The sequence below is a fragment of the Vicia villosa genome, linkage group LG7 (assembly GCF_029867415.1).
Source record: "Vicia villosa cultivar HV-30 ecotype Madison, WI linkage group LG7, Vvil1.0, whole genome shotgun sequence".
In the NCBI taxonomy this organism is placed as follows: Eukaryota; Viridiplantae; Streptophyta; class Magnoliopsida; order Fabales; family Fabaceae; genus Vicia; species Vicia villosa.
In genome coordinates, this window is record NC_081186.1 from 63,221,895 (window position 1) to 63,234,023 (window position 12,129).

Consider the following 12,129-nt stretch of genomic DNA (forward strand, 5'->3'; position numbering starts at 1 on the left):
ATCTCTGTGGACACGGTAATTCCCGGATAAATATTTCCAAATCTTTTGTTGCTTGCCGCTCTACCGCTTCAACAAGTACAATGGCAATTCATATGTTATAAGCCTTAGGTTCTCATGAAATAAACTTTAATATTGATGCATGTATTGTTTCACAGTTTCATTTTTAACTAAGAAAGGTTTCAAGGTTTTAGGGAGGTCAATTGATTATCCCCATAGTATTCAATCAATTGACATTGTTGTTGTGAAAATAAATTGTGAAAAAACAAAAGGCATCAATCGATTTACCTCTTGCTCAATCGTTAGATAATTTCTAATTTTTGCCTATGTCAATCAATTGAAAGCTCCACTCAATCGATTGATCCAAATCTTCCCTTCAAATTTTTTGAACATTCGAGATGGGTCAATTGATTGACATCATAGGTAAATCGATTGACCTATGTAATATGGTGATAAATCCTTAATCAATGTCATACCTCTTCATTGCATATGATCATGACACCTTTCCAAAACATTGCAAATTCCCATGATCAATTTCTCAAACATTATTACTAATATCTAGAGGTATCATGTGACTTATAAATAGCAGAAGTTTGCATGCTTAAATAACCTCTTTCAATCATATTTTTCAAACAATTCTTACTATTTTTTTAAGTGTTTATACATAATGTTATAGAAATTTTACTACATAAATTTCGTTCATTTGAGAAAAAGTTTCATAAACTATTGAGTACTTAATATTTATATATTCTTAAATTGTTCATTGAAAAATAAGATTAAAAATTTTAAGATATTGGAATGTATACAAACTGTCTATATTCAATTTATTTATCTATTGTAAATTTTTCACCAAGTGTGTGGTGATATTGTCTATTAAGAAAATGGTTGTACTTTCATCTAGAGTTTGCAAATGAGAAGTGGTGTTCTTTTTGTTTGTTAGAAAAAGGTCCCTTGAATCGGGAGAGATTCAAAGTCCACCATAGGTTTTTGTGTTGTGTTACAAGATTTGAGGAGAGTCTTGGTGTGAGGCTTGTATAAGAAACCTAATTATATAGTGGAAATCCTTCACGTGGTGTGGAGGGACTACACTACCCTTGTTTCAAAAGGGGAACCAAGATATATCTTTGTGTTCTTTATTATTTCTGCACTTTTTTCATACGTTCATCATAATTCTTTTGGAAAAATAAAATAATCAAAAAATTTGCAAAATAAGAAGAAATATTATTCAAACCTAATTCTGCCCCTCTTAGGTTGCATTCTGTAATTACAATTGACTTCAAAATATGTTAAGGTAACTTGCTCCTCGATCAGGAAACTATGGCTTCCGCTAATCTTGTTTTGGAAGTTGGTGGGCAACAACAACAAACCTCCATATGTTGATTGTGATTATTATGACTTTTGGAAAATTCACATGAAAATGTATCTAGAAACACAAGGAGAAAAAATATGGGAAGATGTTGAAAATGGCCCCTTTTTTCCTACAACGATCATAAACAATGTAGAACAAATAAAAGTGAAAGGCTCTTGGGATAATGAAGACAAGAAGAAAATGTTGTTTGATAAAAATGCAAAGAACATACTTGCTTCGACATTAGGTATGGATGAATTCTTTCGTGTATCTATTTCTAAATTAGCAAAAGAAATTTGGAATACTTTGGAAGTGACTCATGAGGGCACGATAGAGGTAAAAATATCCAAACTAAAGACTTTATCACAAGAATATGAATTATTTAGAATGCAGCCCGTTGAATCAATTCTTAATTTGCAAAAAGAGATACTCACAGTTAACAAGTCATTTGATGGCTCTTGGAAAAACATTTACATATGTTGATTTGAATCTCAAAGTCATTAGATCATTAATAAGGGCACGGCAACCAAATGTGATGACAATATCGGAAAAGAAAAGTCTCTTCAAACTGTCTTCGGCTGCATAGTTCGTTAAAGTTCAAAACATGAAATAAAATTTGAAAGGCTATAAAATCATGAAAATCTAAAAAAGAAACCAAAAAGTCTTGCCTTACAAACTAGAGTCAAACACCATGATAATGAGCAAGAGAATCACTAGTACAGAAATTAGTTTTTACATCGGGCGAAAAAGACCTTTTACATCGGTTCTAGGACCGATGTAAACACAGGCGATGTAAAAAGTCTCAGACATTTTACATCGGGTCTGGGGACGATGTAAAAGTCATCATACCACATCGGTTGATTTCACAGGTCTGATGTGAAAAACAATAAAAAAAATTATTTTAAAAAAAAACGCAACCTTTTACATCGGTTGCAGAACCTGGCCGATGTAATAGACCGCTTTTCACATCGGTTTAATAAACAGGTCCGATGTGAAAAATATTGAAATTTTTTATTAGAAAAAAATAAGCCATATTTTACATCAGATGAACATATGCACCGATGTAATAGATGCCTTTTTACATCGGTTTTAATAAGCACCGATGTAAAATGCTTTATGTTTTTTTCAACATAATAGCTGTTTTTCCAATTTTCCTGTTTTAACTTGTAATTTTTTCTGTACCTAATTTTTAATATAAGATCCATATACCACACAGACCAAAGAGGTCGCTATATATTTTTTACTCAGCACACAGACCAAATAGGTCGCTATATATTTTTTACTCACAGCACACAGACCAAATAGCTAAGATGCATATATATATATATATATATATATATATATATATATATATTCGTCAAAATATACAAAAATATTAATCTAGAATAAACAAGTGTTCAAAATGATAAGAAATGTTTACACACGATTTTCTACTACAAGATAATTATCTCAAAGAAACATAAAGTACTTTCGCGCAAAACCAACACGCATCCACGAGAAACATAAAGTTATCCTTTATATAACTCAAAGAAACATTTTGCCCAACGGAGTCGCAAATCATACAAATCTTCTTGTGCCAATCCTGTAGGATCATCAAATACCTACAATACGTAAATAACAATATAGAGTTATTCTTTGAAAATGCATATTAAGTTGCAAAACACAAAGTAAATAACAAATTATAGTTATTTTATTACCTGCATCCAAGAGTCAGTTATATTGGCAGAGACAATATCTAACATATTTTTCATCACATAGTATCCACAATCAGTATCGTTATTTTGTTTTCTTGACTACAAAATGAAAGACATAATTAATGAATAATTATCATAAAATTAAATATAGAATTACAATTTACATCACACTTACATTGGGCTTAATCCATGTAATAGCTTTTTTTCTATTGCCATTTGAAATTTGATGAACCTCAAAAGCACTGATTCAAATAAAAATCCATATTCAGCCACATATTCAGCCACATATATATGATATAATACTATATTATAACCAAATTCACATAAAAGATAAACTTACGTTGAAATAATTGTCTTCATATTTTTATGAACATTCCAATTAAGTGAACAAAAGAAGACCACAGTATTCTCTCTTGGACACAAGACAAATAATTGCCAATGTCCTCTGTACATGTGTATGGAAATATAAAAGTCAAATAAAATATCTAAGTTATCAAAATTAAAAAATAGAAAATAGAATTTCATAAAAACTTACCCATGAACAAGTGGTAGTAAGTAGCAAGCTTTGTTTTGTGACATCAACTTTTCTTGTATGTATTGCCTAACATCTTCTATAGATCTTTTTACATCATCATTATATAAACACCTAGCAGGATCCATAATTCCATACACTTCTGATGTGGAATTATCAATACATAGACGATGAATATACCTGAATAATTTTAAAATAAACATTAGATTTAAAGTGATGAAGATATAACCTATTGAAAGAAGAAAATGTACTTACGTGCTCCAAACTTGTAGAGTAGACACGTCAAGGCAATGAAAACCCATCAACAACTCTCTAATACACTTAGCTGACATAAAAAAATGAATGGCACTGATGGTAACATGTGTCTTTTTCACATATAGGACACGCTTTATGCCCTTTAACTTTATACCCAGACAAATTGCCATATGCCGGAAAATCGTTGATGGTGCAAAACAACATGGCACGCATATTGAACTGTTCACCAGAATGCGCATCGAAAACATCCACCCCTTCCTCCCACAACACTTTTAAATCATCGATCAGTGGACTTAGATAAACATCTATGTCGTTTCCTGGTTGTTTTGGGCCCGAAATCATCATGGATAACATCACATATTTACGCTTCATGCACAACCTAGGAGATAGGTTGTAAATCATCAGAAGAACTGGCCAAGAAGTATGGTTAGTATTTAGATTACCAAACGGATTCATTCCATCAGTAGAAAGTCCAAGTCTAAGGTTTCTCGACTCTTTGCCAAAATTTGGAAACAAAGAATCTATTTTCTTCCATTGCAAAGAATCAGCTACATGGCGGATTTGTCCATCACATTTTCTTTCTTCTGCATGCCATCTAAGATTCTTTGCATCATTTGCATTAGCGAATAATCTCTTGAACCTTGAAATTATTGGTAGGTACCATACCACTTTCGCGGGAGGACCCTTTTTGACCTCATCATCATCACTAGATTCACCATGTCTCTTTTTGTAGCGTGACGCCTTGCACTTCGGACAATGGTTATAGTTTACATACTCTTTTCTGTATAATATGCAATCATTAGGACATGCATGTATCTTTTCATACTCCAAACCCATCGGACACAGTATTTTCTTCGCCTCGTAATAACGACTTGGCAGTACGTTACCTTCTGGAAGCATTTGTGTCAACAGTTCAAGCAATTCGGTAAAACTTTTGTCTGTCCACCCGTTAATTGCCTTCAGATTAAACAATTTTAACACGGCTGACAAACGTGTAAAATTTGTGCATCCCGGGTACAAAGGTGTATCCTTGTCATTGCATAAACTATCATACGCATGCGCCCTCTTAAACGAATCCTGTCCAATATCACACATCATGTCTTCCAGACGATCATCCATTTCTACACTAACATTATCTCTTTGGGACACATTTGACGCTGCTACAACTTCACCATGCCATATCCATTGTGTATAACTTTGACAAATCCCTTTACAAATTAGATGATTCATGATTTCTTTCTTACTAAGTTTTGGTTCTCGATTTGCACAACGAACACACGGACATAGAATAAGTGTAGGAAGACTTTCTTCAGTACTACTTTTAGGAGGAGGAAGATCTTTTTTAGCATTATTTTCAGCAAACTGTAGAAATTCCATCACTCCATGTTCGTACTCAGCACTTAATCGATTACCTCTCATCCAACTACGATCCATACCTATGTTCCGAAATTAATGCATACATAATTAAATCATTATGATGCCTATAATTGACATTAAAAACTTGTCCAAAAGGCGGGGGTGCAGACATTATTTCTAATGAAATTATTTCATGAATGAGATGGTGTATTGAAAGATTTGATGACTTGAAGAAATTTATTAGAATGGAGAGACTTTTAAACATGAATGAGATGGTGTATTGTTATAATTATTTTTTGAAAATTTATAACTAATTTAGTGTTGGATAATAACTTTGATTGGAAAGTTTATAACTAACTGTGTTGAGTTGTAATTTTGCTCTCAAAATTTATGTAAAATTTATAAAGAAAAACACCACATTCAGAAAAACCATAAATACATATGTATGAAAGCTTAAACATATCAATATCCAACGATAGTTAGGCCACAACAAGAAACTAACCTTATTATAAATCAGATGAACCACAATGAGCTATGTATCTTCAAGTACCTAAAAAATACATAAACATATAATTTAAGCATGTTTTGAATCACATTCTATAAATTATAAAATAAACTATTGTCCCTTAACAAACATCTTTTAAACATATAAAGATGAATTCATTTGATGATATATTGTACCAGTTTTGTCTCTCTTTTTTTTTTGCAATTTAGTAACTTAGTATTTTGCTTTCATACGTTGGATTCTCTTAGTAAATTTTATTGATTACTTTATTTCTTTCCTAAATTTTAATGAACGATTTTGCTTACATCCATAGAAGGTAGAGAATAAAGTTATATTTATTCACCTATATTCATTTAAACATAAAACTATACCTTTATTTGCCTTTAAAAAAATATAAAAATGTAAGCCCATATATTATTTTCCTCCACAATGTTACAATATTCCTTAAACTAATCGTATTTCTACACTTTAAAGCTCATCTCTATTCTCTATGATTAAAGATGTTAAGATGATAAATCGCATTCCATTATCATTTCATTTTCATACCTAACAACGTATTCAGGGAAGGTTCGTTCATATGAACACAAAACTTGTTATTCAAAGTAGTTTTCCTCCATTAAAAATGTTAAGTTCATAACCATTGACATAGTGGTTGGTAGGTCCATTCAACTATGTAATGGTTTTATTCACTTTACATCTTTATTTTTGAGTTTTCAATTTTGTTATTTATTAAGAACCTTTTTTTACAGCAACAAGAAACAAGAAACACATATTTCTTTCCAGAATCCAAAACAACAACAAAACATAAAAGTCGTATCACAGTTTTATCAACTGATTCTGCAAATAACTTAGAATCAGGGAAGAAGAAGTGTACCAGAATGAAGGCAGCGAATGAAGGTCGGTCCTCCGACGGCTGCCGGCGAATTCGCGAATAAAGGAGGCGGCGAAAGACACGAGGACGGCGGCGAACGAATCGAGCGAAAGACACGAGGACGGCGGCCGAACGAGGGCGGCGGCGAACGAGGGCGGCGGCGAACGGCTGGGTTGCGGGCGGAAGAAAAGAGGAAGAGAGGAATATTAGGAACGAGGGCAGAAGAAGGAATAAAATGAAATGTCTGAGTTTTAGTCATTAGGGTTTTAGTGGAAATGGGTCTTTTCCCATCGGGTAAAAAGTGGACCGATGTAAGCTCCAAAACGGCCAACACTTTTCCCATCGGGCAGAAATGGGCCAATGTAAAAGCCTGAAGGCCATCACTTTTCCCATCGGTTCATCTATCGCCCGATGTAACAGCCCTTATAATCCCATTTCGTTTTATTTACAAGTTTGCCACCGCGTTTTTTTTCCCATCATTTGAATTAAATACCTGATGTAAAATCACTAAATTCAATTTTTTTCCCATCATTTGAGTTAAATAGCTGATGTAAAATCACTTGATAAATATTTTTCACATCATATATTTTTACACCTGATATAAAAACTGTTTATCAAATGTCATTTTTTTAGTAGTGGATGAATCTCAATCCACTAGTGAAGGAGATGATACATTGATCAAAAAATTCAAAAAGTTCTCAAGAAAAGAAAGAACAAAGGAAATTAGTAAATGAGAAGCACAAATTTCAAAAAGGAAGATTACTTGTTCTAAATATGAAAAAGTTTTAAACTTAACCGAGTTATAAAGAAATATGAAAAAGTTCAAATTGGTTTAGAAGATGTGCTAAATAGACAAAGATATTCTAATGAAAAGTGTGGGCTTGACTTTTCTAATTTGATAAACCAAGCACAAGTAAAATCATCTTTGTTAAATATAGCACAAAGTTTAACAATATGGAACCAAAGAATATGCATGTTGTAATATATCCTAAAAGTTCTTATGATACAAATAATTATTATGTCAATAAAAAGAATAATTTTTTTAAACATACATGATTTTATTGTAATACAAAAGGTCATACTCCTAAAGCTTGCTACATAAGAAACTATGGTATTCTTTATGGTGAGAATGTATGGGTAAGGAAGGAAAATAACCCAAGAGGATCCAAAGAATATTGGATACCTAGAAAGTACTATTAATTGTTTTGAAGGTACTTGAAGACCATATGTTAGAATTGTAAAATCAAGATTGGTCTTTCAATATACAAGACTATATGATATGGTAGATCTAAAGTTTCATGGAATTAAAAGATGATTTGATGAAGAATCGACTTTGATATCAACATATACATCAAATCATTGTGAAGAAGATAAATTATTTTTACATATAACGAATCATTTCCCTTATACATTATGGTTATTTGGATTTTAATTTTTTTTCTTTTTGATAATGTCAAAAGGGGGAGAAAAGAGATGGTTTTTTTTTCAGGGTATCAAAGACAAAGGCATAAATTTAAAAATAAAGGGGAAGATATGTAATATAGGGGGAGATATACAAGATAGAGGGAGAAATCAAGTATCAATTAAAAACATCCCATAAATATGTTTTGTCATCATAAAAAATGTGGAGATTATGAAAAATATGTTCTTCATCTATCTAAGCTTAGTTTTAATGAAAACAAAAGTTTTTCATAGAAGAAAGATCAACGAAGAAAAAGATTAAAATCAAGTATCAAGATTGTATAAGCTTTTGAAATCAAAGGATTGAATCATGAAAATTAAGGTACATTGGCAATTCATATGTTATAAGCCTTACGTGCTCAAGAAATAAACTTTAATATTGATGCATGCATTGTTTCACAGCTTCATTTTAACTTATAAAGGTTTCAAGGTTTAAGGGAGGTCAATCGAGTAACCCCTAGCTGTCAATCGATTGAAATTTTCTCATTGAAATGAAATTTTGAAAAAACAAAAGGCATCAATCGGTTTACCTCTTGCTTCAATCAATTGACCATTCCAATTTTTGCCAATGTCAATCACTTCACAGTTCTAGTCAATAGATTGACCCAAATCTTCTCTTCATATTTTTTGAACGTTGGATATGGGTCAACTTATTGACATCATAGGTAAATCGATTGACCTCTGTAACATGGTGAAAAAAATCTTAACCAATGACATACATCTTCATTGCATATGATTATATCTAGGGGTGTTCGCGGTGCGGTTTGGTTCGGTTTTGAGCATAAAAGTCATCCTAACCACGAGATAAAAATGCATGCGGTTCGGTTTGGTTCGGTTGATTTTTAATAAGTCATCCAAACCAAACCAAACCAAACCAATGCGGTTAGGATCGGTTCGGTTGACTGCGGTTTACACTATAAAATAAAAATGTACTAAAATAAAAGAAAAAAGGAAAGTAATTCAATGCCAATATAATATATGATATTATACCATACAAAAGAAATTATATTATAAGAACAGTAGAGAACTAAAAATACATTATAAATGAAATACATATTTAGACAGTAGACAATTACATATATATGTAGCTCAATAAAATACAAAAATAAGTTGATTATGCCAAAACTTAAGTTAATAAATTAATTATTAAAATTCAAAAGGTGAGGTGTGGCTTTATGCAATTGGATTTGGAAAGATAATAAATTAACTATTAAAATTCAAAACTTAAGTTAAACATGCAGTTTGTTTCGGTTTGGTTCGGTTTTGTGAAATACAAACCGCAAACCAAACCGAACCGCGCGGTTCACTCCAAAAATCATCCAAACCAAACGCGGTTTTTTGCGGTTTCGGTTTGGATTGGTTCGGTTTGCGGTTTTGCTTTTGGATTGGTTCGAATACGATCACCCCTAATTATATCTTTCCAAAACATTGCAAATTCTCATGATCAATTTCTCAAACATTATTACTAATTTCTAGAGGTATGTTGTAACTTGTATAGTAGAATTTTTCATATATCAAATAACCTCTTTCAATCAAATTTTTCAAACAATTCTAACTATCTTTTTAAGTGTTCATAAACAATGTCATAGAAACTTTTACTGCATAAATTTCACTCATTTGAGAAAAAGTTTCATAAACCATTGAGCACTTAATGTTTATTTATTCTTGAATTGTTCATTGAAAGAGAAGATTAAATTTTCAAGATATTAGAAAGTATACAAACTGTCAGTATTAAATTTCTCTTTCCACTGTAAGATTTTCACCAAGTGTGGGGTGATATTGTTTGTAAAGACAATGGTTGTACTTTCTATAAGTGTATGCAAATAGAAATTGGTGTTCTTTCTGTTTGTTGGAAAAAAAGGTCCTTTGAATTGGGAGAGATTCAAATTCCACCATAGGTTTGGTGTGTTGTGTTAAAAGATTATAGGAGAGTCTTAGTTTGACGCTTGTACAAAGATCTAACATAGTGGAAATCCTTCACATGGTGTAGATGGAAAGTACTACCCTTATTTCAAAAAGGAAACCAAGATATATATTTCTGTTCTTTATTGTTTATGCACTTTAACTTTTCTGCATGTTTATTCATATGTTCATCATATTTATTTTGGAAAAATAAAAGAATCAAAACATTTGCAAAATAACGAGAAATATTATAAAAACATAATTCATCCCCTTCCTCTTAGGTTGCACTCTGTACTTACAATTAACATCAGACCAGGTTAAGATAACTTGCTCCTCGATCCAAAAATCACGGCTTCCGCTAATCTCGTTGTTGCATATTGTGGCAACAATATCAACTAACCTCCATGATTCGTTCGTAATATGTTGAATTCTGAAAATTCGCATGAAAATGTATCTAGAAGCACAAGGAGAAAAAAAATGGGATGTTGTAGAAAATGGTCTATTCGTTCCTCCAACAGTCTTAAACAATATAGAATAAATAAAGGTGAAAGGCTCTTTGGAAAATGAAGACAAGAAGAAAGTGATGTTTGATAAAAAGGCCAAGAACATACTTGTTTTGAGTATCTAATTGTAAAACCACAAAATAGATTTAGGATACTTTGGAAGTGACTCATGAAGGCACGGTAGAGGTAAAAAGATCCAAACTAAAAAATTTATTATAAGAATATGAATTGTTTAGAATGCAGCCCGGTGAATCAATTCTTAAAGTGAAAATGAGATTCTCACACTTAAAAAACCATTTTACGGCTCTTGGAAAAACATTAACAAATAATGATTTGAATCTCAAAGTTCTTATATCATTGACAAGGGCATGGCAACTAAAGGTGACGATAATATCGAAAAAGAAAAGTTTTTCCAAAATGTCCTCGGCCGTATTGTTTGGTAAACTTCAAGAAGATGAAATATAACTTGAAAGGATAGAAAAATATAAAAATCTAGAAAAGAAACCCAAAACTCTTTCCTTAAAAACTATATTAAAATACCATGATAATGAACAAGAGAATGGAACTCAATCCACTAATGATAAAGATGGTGCATTAATCAAGAAATTCAAAATACTCTTAAGAAAAGAAAGAACAAAGGAAATTATTCAAAGAGAAGCATCAATTTCATAAAAAAAGGTTTCTTGTTTTGATTATGGAAAAAGATGACATGTCAAAAATGAATGCCTGAATATTCTAAAGAAGAATAACGACAATGGCAAAAATGAAAAAAGACCAAAGAAAACATATGTGACAGGGGATGACAATGAGATAAGTTCATCCTCAAATGAAGTGCAAGAATTGCATGATGAAAAATGAGGTTAGTGATTCCCAAATTAATGATGTAACTTCATACGGGGAATTACAAAATGCCTTCCATGAATTACATGAGAAATGTTTACATCTTTCTAAAAAAATGTTCAAAATAAAATAAACTAATTTTATCTCTGGAAAGCAAGGCTTGAAGGATAGAAAAACACTTAGAAAGGGGGGTTTGAATAAATGTGACTTTAAAAACTTGTAAGATAAAAACAATGAACACAATTATTTTTATCTTGGTTCGTTGTTAATGAAACTACTCCAGTCCATCCCCCTTAGAGTGATTTACCTCAACTTAGGATTTAATCCACTAATCCAACTGATTACAATGGTTTTCCACTTAGATAACCTCTAAGTCTTCTAGAGTATATAGATCACAACTTGATCACTCTAGGAATTCACCACTTAGATAACCTCTAAGTCTTCTAGAGTCTACTGATCACACTGATCACTCTAGGAACCTTTTACAATCAATGTAAAATAATGTCTACAAGAGTATGAATTGCTTCTTATAAAGCTTTAATCACAACAGTGATATTTCTCTTAAGTTTTAAGCTTAACACTCACTAAATATTACAAGAGTTTGTGAGGTTGAAGATGAAGTTCGTGAGCTTTGATTTTGACAGCGTTTTTGTATTTTTCACAAGTTTTTGTTTTGCTGCTTCTGATCAAAACTTCTATATATAGGTGTTTGAGAAGATGACCGTTGGGTTGCATTTAATGCTTTACGTGAATAGTACAGCTTAGCATTTAATGTTTCACACTTTTGTCAACTACCTCGAGCCATGCTTTTGCTGCTTTTACTGACTTTGCCTTTTGTAGCTTCTAACGTTCCTTTTGTTAGTCA

The 12,129-nt window shown here is 31.8% G+C and overlaps 1 protein-coding gene across 1 annotated transcript; it reads right to left on the reverse strand.

Moving 5' to 3' along the window:
* Positions 1-3,703: 3,703 nt before the first annotated feature.
* Positions 3,704-5,260, reverse strand: LOC131617312 (uncharacterized). The gene has a single exon (XM_058888624.1). The coding sequence runs from the start codon at positions 5,258-5,260 to the stop codon at positions 3,893-3,895; it is 1,368 nt and encodes a 455-aa protein (XP_058744607.1). The 3' UTR covers positions 3,704-3,892.
* Positions 5,261-12,129: the final 6,869 nt, after the last annotated feature.

Excerpts from the sequence above, each read along its gene's own strand:
- LOC131617312 (XM_058888624.1), bottom strand. The coding sequence starts at position 5,260 with ATGGATCGTAGTTGGATGAGAGGTAATCGATTAAGTGCTGAGTACGAA.